Genomic DNA, 12,934 nt, shown 5'->3' with positions numbered 1-12,934 from the left:
TATCTAAATTAGTAAATTAGAATTAATTTTAAAATATTTTAATTAATGATTATGTTAGTTATTAAATTTAATTGTCTAATTGATATGAATATATATATATAAAAAAAGTTACAAAGTAAACCAAAAATTTTAATTCCAATAATTTATAATACTTCGAATTAATTATAATAATAAAATTTAAATTAAATTTTGAATGCGTAAAAATAATAATATCCAAAGTCGAAATTAATAACTTCCTTTAACTTATTAAATTTGGATATAAAAATAAATAATAATAAAATTCTGAATTTAGAATATTTGATCTAAAATAATTAGATTAAATTTTTAAGATAGATTAACTTAAACTATTAAATAATAATTTAATTACATTGTTAATGTTATAAATTTATGAAAATCAATATATTAAGTAAATGGTCTAAGATAAAAATTCAAATTTTAATTGTAAAATTTTAAATGAATTTAAGTTTAAGAAATTTATCAAAATTTTGGAATTGAAACTAAATCGATTAGATTTCTATATTTTGAAATTTTAGTGATTAATATATATTTAAAACTTTTTAAATTAAAATTTTAATAAAGTATATATTAGATTTTTAACTTTAAAAAAAAAAAATCTTCTCCTTATAGCTTTAAATTTTTCTTTAGATTAAAATTTAAATAAATTTATCGATAGAAATTAGATAATATATAATATATTATATTATATTATATTATATATATATTTATGCATTATATGTACATATATATATATTATATTATATGCATTATATATATACATACATACATATATATATATATATATATATATATATATATATATATATATATATATATATATATATATATATATATATATATTATATTTGTTAAGTTTATGTGATAATGAAAATAAAATTTTAAATTGTAGAATTTAGTGAATAAAAATAATAAATATTTTTATGTTAATATTTAATATTATTTAAGTAAAATTTTTGATTTAATTAAAGTTAGAATTTAAATAAAATTTCTTGTACATTATTTCACAGTAATTCCTAAATTAAATAATAATAAAAATAATATTGTATTTAAGTATTTGAATTATTAAAGTTTCAACAAAATTTAAATATAGTATTTATATTGTTGATATTTTCGATTGTGAAACAATTATTCAGCTTACATGCATGTTTACCATTCATTGAGCATCAATTTTAATATATTGGATGTAATTACGTAAGCAAGTAGGGCAATCGTGTCCCTTGGGTGAAAGATCCTAAATTTAGTAAGTAGGACAATTGTGTCCCTTGGGTGAGAGACCTTAAAGCCAGCAATTAGGGCAATCGTGTTCATTAGGTGAAAGACCCTATAACCCACTTGATCCTTTGAAGTCACCTTTGTGTATGGCGTATGAGTACAATTGTGTGCGTGGACATACGTCAGAAATACAACTGGAGCAGTGGTTTGATCAGCTAACGTATAAATAGGTCCATCACCATAAGGTACTAGTGTGTGGTGCAACGTGGCCATCTACTTGGGTACGATGTTATAAGAACTAATATATATTGTTTATGAGAATTCATGAAAATTAACACATGCATCACAGTTTTACAATTTTGTTGCATAAATTCGTGTTCTTTATTATCTGTATTCTATTTATCCCCATTGTTTATATAAATTTGATATAATATGAACATGTTAAATTTTGAGTAAGAAATGACCATACTGGGCTATTATGCTCACCCCTATAAAAATGCACAAGTGCAGAGCTAGAATACTATGACCAGACAGGCCTCTACTATTAGTTTTATTTTCCACAAAATTAGGTTTAATTTTAATTCAATTCAATTTTTTTTTTTTGTTATTTAAGTTTAATTTATGTTCCAAATTTCGATGTAGAAAAGGAAAAACTATCAAGAGAAATATTTAATAAACATTTTAGCAGTATTTTCTTTTTAGATGACGTTGAATATCTATTGAATTTGATTGAATCGTGTGAATTGTAATAAATATCAATATTTTCAACTCACGAACCTAGGATTCAAGTCCCGAATATCCTATTTGGGTACCCGAATGTTGGGGTGTGACAAGGTGGCTTGATGGATGATGGTGATGGGTGGTTGCGGGGCTTGAGAGAAGAGGGAGGGAGAGAGATCAGGTACAGTGCGAGTGTGATAGATAGGGTATGTTAGATAATTAGTTACACACATTATCTGAACCTCAGTCGAGTCGGGTTTCAAATCGAGTCGAGTTTAAATGAGTCAGATTTTGGGTTGAGTCGAGTCGAGTTACTGGGTGACTTGCACTCTTGTTTGAGTTTGGATTGGGCGAAGTCTATTCGGTTTAGATCTGACTCACCACTCGGTTTGGGTCGAGTCAAGTCTGCCGAGTCGAGTTGTTCCGTCCCCAGCTCTAATGCTGCCACCACGAGTTTTCTACTGTAGGCGTTTAATCTCCACCGTTTTCTGTGTCGTGGTCTACTTGAGATTTGGTTCTGCGTAACTTTTGAGTTCATGCCTTAAAATGAGCTGTCAAGGAGGATAGACGGCGTGGATAAAACATATACATCACGGTGGGTCCCAAAGCGCCTGCCACTAGGGATATCCCTTGTGGCAGGGTCAACAGACGATCCGCTTCCACGCCGGCCTTGCTCTCTCGTTCGACCTTCGAAGGGCCGCGTCTCTCTCCAGCTTCTCTCTTCCTGGGACTGATTGCAGTTGAGATCGTTATAGGGTTCCTCTCCTCTCCAGAGACCTAGGGTTTCTTCGAGCTTGCTGCTGCTGATTTTGGCGATGGTGAGTTCTCTTTCTCCGGCTCGTTTCTCTCATCTTCATAAATTCCATTGCCAGATATTCGGCTCCGTTGTTTTTTAAGAAGAAACTCACCTCTAGGTCATTACTGATTCAATTCATCTCTCTCTGATTAAATCTGCTTGATTCATGGAATTTCTCTCGATGCCTTAATCGATTTTCCGTTCTTTAGTATTTCCTACGTGATCTCTTCGTTTCGAATCACAAGACGGTTGGATCTGTGAGAAAATCGTTTAGTTCTGTTGCAGGGGTTGTCTCTGCCTCGATCAACTGATAGATAGGGATTATTATTATTATTATTATTATTGTTATTATTATTTTTAATTTCTTATATGGATCCTTTCATTTCATATCCTAAGGTAATTGATCTGATTTTCTTGTTATTTTCACATATTTCTTGTTATCGCCCTGCCTTAGTTACCATAAAATTCTGTTTCCTTTTTACAAATACCTACATTATTTTTTTTCCTGCTTCCTGCATTTGAGTGTGCATTTGGATAGCTACTATAACAGATGTCGTGAGTCCTCCATTTGGGGGTCTGGAAACCTTCAATTGGATAAGGTATGCATGAATTAGGGATTCCATGGTCTCACTCCCTGAAGTTCATTAGAAAATTTAGGGTTGTTTAGATAGGCAGATTCCAAGATGTGGATTGGAATAATTAATAATTGTTCCATTGGCACTGTTGTGTCAACAAATTCCATTTTGGGGTCTGTTAATTTCACAGGTAGAAATTTTAAATTCATTAGACAACAGTCACCTCATTTCTTTTGCTAGAGAACCGCAGCTGTAATAAGGTTAATGATCATTTTGTGGAATGAGAAAATATTTTCTTCTTTGACTAGATTCCACCTATCCAAACAAGTCCGATTATCTAAACAAGCCCTCGCTTCCAACCCAACAGCTAGAGTGCAACTTCCCATGGCTAAATGAATCCACCTGAGTGCTCTGCACTCCACATCCCCACTAATTCTAGACTCCATCAGATGTAACCAAAAGGTATACGGCCTGGATTTCAGGAGAGATCATGTTCACATTTTTGCTTTGATCCCATGGAGTCCCACAGTTCACCCCTTCAACATATGATTGAAATGCCAACTACGAACGCGACTTCTAGGGGTTGTCATCCACTGAATCTAACGTCAATTGAACCCCCTGTTAATAGAATTTTAAGATCCATGGATATGGACTTTCTCTTGCAAACCACCCTCTTCTATGCATCAGCCCTCAAATGAGATGTTTCTCACTGTAAGTTGGCTTTTGATTGACATGATCTGAAATTTAATTTCCCCTGTTTTAGAGGTTGCAAGTGGCAACAGCCTCTGTATAGGTATGTTCGGGATTGAAATTGATACCCACTGCCTAATTTCCAATTAATAAAACTGACACCATCGAAGTGACAGACTTCTGTAATCTATGGTCCTTGTTTAAGGAACAAGGAAAATGAGGAAGAAATTGTATCTGAAGTCATCGCAATTGGATTCTTTTTGCAGGATATCATCGGGATGAAGGGGAGTGCATTGGTGCTCACAGATGATGTGATTTTGCCTGTAGGTGCAGTTCTGTCTGCAGTGAGGGAGGTTGGAAATGAATCAGTTGGAGATAATGAAATGCTAGTCGTCACACAAGCTTCTGTTTTATGTAATATTTCTTCCTACTGAGATTCTAGCTGTAACTTGAAAGCCTTTATGTTTGATTTTTTTTATTGTAAATTGCTATCTACTGAAACTATTGAACCGTCTTTCACTTGAGTTAGCTTATGAAAAGAACATTTAAATGGAACCATGGTGCCCATTTGATATCCAGAGCTGGGATTCATGATGAGCCAATATTAGGAGGTTGATAGTCAAAAGGAAGTAAAAGGATTCAATAAATAGTGAAATTTCCTTGCTTGTTGAATTAGTAGCTGTACTGTTTTCTTACTACTGGTATCCAATGGTGCAAAGGTGGGAAAAAAAGGTTTCCATCAGAAAGGGTGGGTGCAAATACTTGCTCCCAATGCTTGATTTGTCAATGAAACAAAACATGGATGCAATGGTCATGCCACTTGGAAAGAAAAAAGGTTGCACCATTGAAGAGAAGGGAAAAAAAAACTTGTCTGGTTCTAAAGTTGCTATTAAGAGCCCTTTGATAAATAGAATCATGAATTGTGTATGCATGCATCTGTTGAACTGCATGTTTTCCTGAGAAGAACAGTAAAATGACATTGATCTTTAAGTCTTATTTTCTAATCCTTTCTTTCTTTAACGAAAAACTACTGGTAGTTCTTTTTCTTCTTTAATGAAAAGTGTGAGTGATGTTTTTTCCTCATTATGTGAAATTCTTATGGAGGCTGACTTTAATGAAGTTGTTCTGATATTTCATTCACTGATTAAAAGAAAACATTTGTATATCTTTTTGCTAATTTAACTGGTCTCCAAATTTTGTTTGGACACCAACAACAGGAGAGTTGCCATTTGAGTCTTCATCACTGAATATCACTGTTGCCATATCAAAAACCCCAGAACTTCTCAGCCAGCAGTGGCTTGAAGAGATTGCTAGGGTGTTGAAACCTGGTGGGATGATCCTCCTGCAGACACCTCTGTCTAATAAGCCCACGGATGAGGTAATGCATATGTTATATCATGCAATGATAATGGTGTATGCCTTTGTGTGACAAATTAGTGGGATGTCAATGTGTAATGATGTTCTAATGAGGTTCGCTTGCTGCCAAGCTTCACACATGAGCGCAAGCTACTCTTGACAGGATTTGTAGAGGCACAAGTTCTCCAAGTGAAACCATTTGTACCGCTGGTTGACACCAAATCTTTTACTGTGAGTGATTTATTTCGTTCCATTAATTTACGGTCCACCCTTCTAACCTGTCATGTGCAAGCGATATCCAACCCTTCCAATAGGTTATCCCCACCATGATGATCACCTTATGCAAAAATCAGCCTCATCCACTCACTAGGTGGGCTACACCATAGAAAACAATTTCTAGCCATTGATAAATAATGAAATACAAGTGTGGTCCACTCAGCGAGTATTTGTGGCTAATTTTACACAAAGTTGATCCTCATGATTCGGACAGCCTATTGGATGGATTAGATGGCGTGTGCACATGAAAGCTTAAAAGTTATCTGCCAGATGGATAATAGCAACTTATGTTCCAAGCGGTTGGACTTGAGACCCTGTCTCTTCACGTGTATTATTCCATAGGGCATTGATTGAGTACTGCCTCTGCATGTGCCGATGTTGGTACAGTCATGACACGACGGGATTTGATTAGACGGTAGGCCACTGTCAAAGATGGGACCCGGTTGAGTCCGTACATGACCAAACAACTTTTAAGCATGCTTTGCATGAGGCCCCATCTCTAACAACTTGTCGTCCAATCAAATTCCACCACACCGTGCCTGTACTGACTTTGGTACATGTAAAGGCAATGTATATGGGTTTTGCTAATCTTCCCCACCTTTATGGGGACGTTAGCAACATCCTCAACTTTTGAATGACACAGGGATGAGCAAATCGTCAATCGGGGTGGTCATTCCATAGTACCATAGGGAGCAATGCATGGTGCAAGAGAATCACGCTGATTGGATGATCCTAACCCTTTTAATGGGGTAGATTTGTTACAACTGTCCATTGTTTAGAAGCCATAGATCACATGGATACAATCATTTAGGGGGTGTTTGGATTGTAAGTTACTTAAGCTACTTATGCTACTTATGCCTCAAGTAGCTTATCTTGGTTTCTACTTATTGAGCTGAAGTGATTAAATAATTTTAAGTAAAAAAGTTTCTTATAATGGATCTTAAACCAAACTTACTTATCTCAAATAAGTTACTTATCTACTGCTGTAAGTAGAAAAAGTAACTTATTTGGTGGTATCCAAACGGGCTGTGAACCAAAGTGCTACTTTGGAATCATAAGCAATACAAAATGGGATCTATCATATAGATATTTCAAGATGATGATTGGACAAAATTTGTTTCTCCATTCAATCTTGATAGCCCATTTTTCATGCTACTGATCGCATGTTTAGGATCATCTGATTGATGTGATTTTTGTACAATGGCGTGCTCCTAGTTGCATGATATATGAACAGTTCATATCCACGATTGAGTGCTCCACGTGTCATTTAAAAGCAATAATTTGTGATATTTTTAATTTCATTAAATCTTTTCACAGATTAGGGCCAAGAAGCCTTCTTGGGAGATGGGATCATCTTTTTCCATTAAGACAACAGCTAATAGTTTGCCCAAAGTTCAGATTGATGATGATTCAGATCTGATTGATGAAGATAGTTTCCCAAGTGACGAAGACTTGAAGAAACCCCAACTGCCACTTGCTCAGTAGAAAATACCCCAAATTGTTTTTATTGCTGAATGCTCATAGGGTACTTTTGATGTTTTTCCATTGGAGCAGCTATTACAGATTTTATCAATTCTCCTTTTTGCAGTGGGTGATTGTGAAGTTGGAGGCAAAAGGAAAGCATGCAAAAACTGCACCTGTGGTCTTGCTGAGGCAGTGGAGAAAGTGCAGAAGCTTGGGCTGATTGCAGAGCAGCTGAATAATCCTCAATCCGCATGCGGCAATGTATGCATCTGAGATCCATAGTTACCAAAATTCTGTCCATGTAAATGTGATTTTTTTTTTCTCTGGTTGCTAGTGAACCCTAATCCTAATACATTGCTCTTTATCTGGTCGTACACATGTTCCAGTGTGGACTTGGTGATGCATTCCGGTGTAGTGGATGCCCTTACAAGGGTCTCCCCCTATTCAAACTAGGTGAAAAGGTACAGATAGACACCCTATTCTACTTCAACGCCTCCTTTTTCCTTCCATTTCTGCTATTCTTCAATTGCAAGACATTCAATTGCTAAAGGAGGAGAATGTTCAACCTGTGATCTGGTTATTACCGCAACCGAGCTGTCTGTTTTTAACCAAAGCCTTCCATGGCACCCCTCTATGCAGGTATCACTACCCGGAAACTTCCTTGCAGCTGATATATAAATGGTGAGTTGAGCCTCATGGACATGGATATTATTTAACTCGAACCATGCTCGAGAGACTGGGAAACCAGCTTTTCAAATGTAAGTCCAAGAGGTTACTGATTGCTAGTCAAATTTTCAAATGCAAAGGTTTTACCCCTTGGACTGCAAATTCATTCCACGAAATAGTGTGTAGATTTTCAGGAATGCAGTCAGTGTTGAAAGGAAATAAACACATATAATTGCATATCATTGAAGCAACATGTTCAGAAATCTGATTTGGTATTTTACTGTTTTACATCTTGTTCACTAAACTAGTTTCTCCCTTCATAATTATTCTCATAAATGAATGGGCATATGACAGAATACACGAACTGATGAGCCAGAAAACCTGGGTCAATAGCTAAACTTGCTGAGATAGAAGGACAAGAAGCCCTTGTGGGCCCACTAATATTTCGTTCAAGAAACTCACCAGTCCAAACCACACCACTGGTGTCACATCCACACCCCCGAGAGGTGGTATCACTTTCCTCGTTGGGATTAGCAGTGGTTCTGTAGGTGCATATGCAAGAACGTAAGGGAACTTGTCCACCGGAAGCTTGGGGTACCAAGACATAACTATCCTCACGATAAATAGAAAGCTGAGAGCCGATAGTAGCGGTCCTACAATTCCGATTGCTAGCTTTGCCGTTGCAGGGTCTACATCTGCTAGCACTAATCTATGCAAATGTTCTGATATAGTATGCGTTTTTTCTGGTAAATCAGATGCAAGACTCTGCAGACTTCTGGATACATCACCTGGTTGTGGAAAAGCAGATGCACTTGGAGGTGTAAGTTCAATGCTTCGAGATACCACAACATTGAAGAGGCTGGTACTTCGGATGCCCGAACTGCTCAGCAATTTTCTTCTTGTTGACCCGCTTCCATTTTCCTGTCATACAACAAGAACATAAGCTTATCTCGGGCTTTATTGATCATAACACATGACACAACTACACATTAGTAGGCGTTTGGAAAAGCTGGATGGTATTAGTCAAAGAAAAAGAACAAAAGAAAAGCTGCGTTCCTGTCATACACCCATTCGGAATCACCAAGTTTATGCACTTGTTGTTAACACCAGATTCAAAATATGGGACACCATGCTTGTGTTTTGGACATTTACCGAACATGTACTAGCAAGTTTGATATTAACATTTGAATATATACTTATTTGATTGGAAGTGGATTAAGATGTTTTTTAGGTGCTTGATTCTTCTTCTTCTTCTTTTTTCATCTTATCTTTTTCTTTTTCTTTTCCAGGTGATGGGCTGTTGATGAAGAAACAGGAGCTTGGGTTTGAGAAACCATGCTTTGAAAACAAACCAGACATAGGTTCCAAAACAAGTAGGGTGAATGCAGTTGGAATTACATGTTATACTGTGGTATTGGTGAGATTTAGAAGTGTTACAAACAGGGTTGACTGCAATAGGAAATTGCATGCTTATACTGTGGCATCTGTGAGATTTAGGGGGGCTGGTACTTTGGGTTGTCAGTACCCCTTGCACTGGCTGTTGCTTGTGTTTATTGAGATTTGAGAAATCAGAGGCTGTGTTGGTTGTGTTTATTGAGAAACACAGTCATATCAAACGGTGCTGATCTAATTCTAACTACAGAACTGGCCAGGTTTGTGAGCCCCATATGCACCTTTACACACATCACCTGAACATCTGAGCAGTCAGTATTTGGCTGCTGTGTGGATGATGAAATGTAAAGAATGGGCTGGGCCACTCATCAGGTGGGCCACCTGTATTGAAAAGGATGGATAGCTTGAAAGAATTGCCAGTGGTTCAGATTCAAGGTAGACTTATCTAGTTGTAGGTTGAGTCATCAATTGAGGTCGTTCATGTAGAAGGTCCACTCACACTGCCTATGTTTCAAAACCACAGGTATGAGACCATCCTATCCACCACTTCCCTGCCCCGAATGGTTACAGAATCTTTTGTTTCCTACTCTTGCCTTTAAAGGCCACTGATGATGGATTCCTAAAGTGTATTTTGAGCCAGTTGCATCAAAGGGCGGGCAGCTACATGAACTGTCCGGAACTCCGGATCCAACGAGTATCGCTCCATGTGTACCTGGGAGGTGGCTCCACTGCATTCTGGTCCTGCTGGCGCTGTAGAGAGAGGGAAGCTGGTAGTCAAATCCTTTTGGTTTCTGGGTTCACCAAAGCCTCCTAACAAAGGCTCTAATGATACAAACCCAGTTTCACCATGATACAGGTGATACCCTAAGCTGTCCGATTATATTCAAGTCCTCATAGAATTTGTGTGGTGCACTCACTGAGTTTGTGTGGCATCCAAAGTTTCGTTGAGCAAGGCCAGCCCATGATGAAATTTTAAACGTACCAGAGCTAGGTTGCTCCAACCATCATGTGGGCCACCAAGTGATAACATGCATATGGAGAGAGGAATTTGGGAGAGAATCCGGGCATGCCAAGCTTCTTCTTCTTCTTCTTTTTTTTTTTTTTTTTGCAGGTAAAATATAAGCTATTGGTGAGTTTTTGCAGGTAAAATCTGAACTGTCCCATGGACACTAGCCACATTTTTAAGTTCCTGAGATGTCTAACTTGTTTCAAATGTTTTATCATGTCTTTAAGATAGCTGATGTTCTTCACCTAAGAAAGCTAATTGTGGGGCGAAAATGCCCTAGACCTATGGGCATAGAGACAGAATACTGAGTGAATTTAAAGACTCGTTCAAGTCTTTTGAGTCAACACAACTGACTGGAAATCAAACTGAGTCGAGTTTTTGGGTTTTCGTAACTTTGTTATTGACCACATAATCTGCCAACGTGGCAAAGAAATCAAGATCCAAGCTGTCCATCAGGCGGGTCCCAAGGTAGATGCCTGTTCTTGTAGTCAGCCTAACATGAAAACTGAGATTTGAGTCTCCACCTACATCAAAACTACACTCTGTGATTGAGCTATTCTAAATTTCAAAATGCCCTACGTCCACCCAACTATTCTATGAATCTATTGGTCTTGGGAACAAAATAAATTAAGGCTAGTTTTTCTTGGCCTCGCAAGGGTGTGTTTGGATGCTCAATTGAACTGAATTGCAATTCATTCTATGGCCGGCGACAGTAGGATCCATGATCACTTACCAGCAACTGCAATTGAGAAATTCTAGCGTGACTCAACGAAGTTGAAAAGGTGGTGGTTCATACCACACGTGCAAGATCAAGTCCGTTCGAGGAGGCGGCCAAAGCGGACACCTGAGTTTTGGATGAGACTGATTTCTTGATTGTTCTTTGATCCTGGTGAGGCGCACCAGATGAACGGGTAGAATGGCATACAGAGTTCCCAAGGTGTGCGTCCGCACATGGTGGGCCCCACAGAAGTATGGCATTCTCAATTCACTTGGTTGAGAATGCAAAAACGCAGTATGCTTGAAAAATCATCGTCTCCACATGCAATGGCACATTTGTAAATATAAAGAAGACACATAAGGCACATCCAGTATCTACTTACTTACAAAGATTTGGAAGAAACTGGGAGACGACGATTTTAGGAGGTAGGAATTTCCAGGTCTGGAAACCAAAGGAGCAAGGCCTACCACCAAAGCAAACAGATAAGAGAGTAAAAAAGAAAAAAGAAGAAGAAGATGAAGATGAAGAAGGGTATTTTTGAAATATTGAAAGAAATGGGGATATACATGAAAAAAAAAAAAAAAAAACAAAACAAAACAAGAGAGAACTTACCTTGCGAGGTTTGGAGGCGATTGTAAGTCGCAGGGAAGATGGGGGAGTACTGAAATGCCATGTTTGAGAGAGAGAGAGAGAGAGAGAGAGAGAGGTTTTATGCTTCGCCTCGCAAGAATATCTGCCCTTAGCCGTTTGCAGCCTCGCTTCTTTGCTTACATGTTTTTTTTTTTTCTTTTTAATTTAAGTTTTTGGGAGCTGATACTGTGGATGCAGAAGAACCGTTATATGGTAGAACCATCTAATCCACAAGACACGTGGCAGGGCGATCAGGTTAAAACTAACTCCTATTAGTCGATCCTATCCATCCGAATCTGATATGTGGCCATTTAAGTGATGGTGAAAAACAAAAATAGTTAACGGTCAATATTCACAGTGGGTATAACTGTATTTTATTTTTGAAACTTCGGCTATGTGTCCCGATGCTCGCATATTCCTCCAGCTGGGACAATGAGACAATTAAAAGATCCGATCCATAAGGTGGGCCCCTCCACGGACCATGGATGTGTTCTCTCTCTCTCCAAAGATGACCATAAGCCCTGACCGTTCAACAAATGAACTTGAACAACTTTATCCATCCATAAATCAAATGGTTGGGATTCTTTTTGGAAAACTCATGACTTTCTCGTTGCCCAGTCAATGAGGGGGCTTGCCTCTCCGACTGTTCCATTCACCCAACTGGTGGACCCAGAAATCACTGATAGTCGTAGTATGAACAGCTCGATGCGGAGGCGCAGGAAAGACAGATGCAACCGTTGAAATTTTGTGCCGGATCAGGTGGTTCAAACATGTGAACATGCAAAGTAAACAAATCTAACAATAAGTCAATCCAAATTTTACGTGAAAAAATTCTTACATAAAAAATTACTATACAAAGCGACGAATAATGCACTGAAAGCAATATTACAAGATACTGTATATTTTACCGATTCGAATAACCCTCAAATCTCCTTTGAAACCCTAGTTATGCCCTTGAATCATTTAAATAAACTATAAAGCCCTAATTCTTTCCCTAATTTCGATTACACCCGGTATATATACTACCCAACCGGAATATAAAATAAATTGTTCATTTATGCTAAACTATGCACGCCTTTGATGGGTCATTCAATGCCATCGACAAACACTGAGGACCAGTTGATGACATCAAAGATCCTTCGATGCCATCGAGTCGTAACCTCCAAAATTGTCTAGCAATCAACTAGAATTTTTTTATTTTTCAGATTTTCTAAATGGTATCGAGCAGTCTGTTGATGGCATCGACAGACATTGTTATAAACAGATTTAAGATATTAGACAATAATCTCCACTAGATTTAAAAGACAACATTGACTGCTTACCATATATAGAATACTCACATATACTAAAATCAATGCTTTTAAAAACTGAAATTAAATAACGGTCAGAAAGTACCTTCATGCCCCGTTCACTCA

General features: G+C 37.5%; 2 protein-coding genes across 6 annotated transcripts; one reads left to right on the top strand and one right to left on the bottom strand.

The window, feature by feature from the left end:
• The first annotated feature begins 2,534 nt into the window (after window positions 1–2,534).
• On the top strand, window positions 2,535–9,366 carry LOC131242959 (anamorsin homolog). Of its 5 annotated transcripts, none has more exons than XR_009169784.1 (9): window positions 2,535–2,768; window positions 4,278–4,425; window positions 5,229–5,389; window positions 5,494–5,598; window positions 7,042–7,120; window positions 7,232–7,368; window positions 7,494–7,568; window positions 7,747–7,865; window positions 9,063–9,366. XR_009169784.1 is itself a non-coding variant. In XM_058241959.1 (9 exons), exons 3-8 carry the CDS (start codon window positions 5,345–5,347, stop codon window positions 7,783–7,785), a joined length of 561 nt encoding a protein of 186 aa, XP_058097942.1. In that variant the 5' UTR covers window positions 2,538–2,768; window positions 4,278–4,425; window positions 5,229–5,344; the 3' UTR covers window positions 7,786–7,788; window positions 9,063–9,366. The 5 variants fall into 5 exon arrangements, 2 of the variants coding, with proteins under 2 accessions (XP_058097942.1, XP_058097943.1); XM_058241959.1 differs by having other exon boundaries at window positions 2,538–2,768; window positions 6,961–7,120; window positions 7,747–7,788; XM_058241960.1 differs by lacking the exon at window positions 9,063–9,366 and adding an exon at window positions 8,529–8,634 and having other exon boundaries at window positions 2,538–2,768; window positions 6,961–7,120; window positions 7,747–7,788.
• LOC131242958 (protein COFACTOR ASSEMBLY OF COMPLEX C SUBUNIT B CCB3, chloroplastic) lies at window positions 8,023–11,770 on the bottom strand. Its single transcript, XM_058241958.1, has 3 exons — window positions 11,502–11,770; window positions 11,276–11,352; window positions 8,023–8,694 (listed from the first exon to the last, which is right to left on the bottom strand). Exons 1-3 carry the CDS (start codon window positions 11,560–11,562, stop codon window positions 8,167–8,169), a joined length of 666 nt encoding a protein of 221 aa, XP_058097941.1. The 5' UTR covers window positions 11,563–11,770; the 3' UTR covers window positions 8,023–8,166.
• Window positions 11,771–12,934: the final 1,164 nt, after the last annotated feature.

The sequence above is a fragment of the Magnolia sinica genome, chromosome 4 (genome assembly GCF_029962835.1).
Source record: "Magnolia sinica isolate HGM2019 chromosome 4, MsV1, whole genome shotgun sequence".
In the NCBI taxonomy this organism is placed as follows: domain Eukaryota; kingdom Viridiplantae; phylum Streptophyta; class Magnoliopsida; order Magnoliales; family Magnoliaceae; genus Magnolia; species Magnolia sinica.
The sequence above is the reverse complement of the archived record's forward strand: the minus strand, read 5'-3'. Positions and strand labels throughout refer to the sequence as shown.

Bases quoted from the DNA above. Each gene is read 5' to 3' on its own strand.
- LOC131242959 (XM_058241959.1), top strand. From the start codon at position 5,345: ATGATCCTCCTGCAGACACCTCTGTCTAATAAGCCCACGGATGAG. The intron at 5,390-5,493 runs GTAATGCATATG...GTTCGCTTGCTG, and splicing joins CTAATAAGCCCACGGATGAG to CCAAGCTTCACACATGAGCG. The intron at 7,369-7,493 runs GTATGCATCTGA...CACATGTTCCAG, and splicing joins CTCAATCCGCATGCGGCAAT to TGTGGACTTGGTGATGCATT.
- LOC131242958 (XM_058241958.1), bottom strand. From the start codon at position 11,562: ATGGCATTTCAGTACTCCCCCATCTTCCCTGCGACTTACAATCGCCTC. The intron at 11,353-11,501 runs GTAAGTTCTCTC...CTTTGGTGGTAG, and splicing joins TCGCCTCCAAACCTCGCAAG to GCCTTGCTCCTTTGGTTTCC. The intron at 8,695-11,275 runs GTAAGTAAGTAG...GTTGTATGACAG, and splicing joins CCAGTTTCTTCCAAATCTTT to GAAAATGGAAGCGGGTCAAC.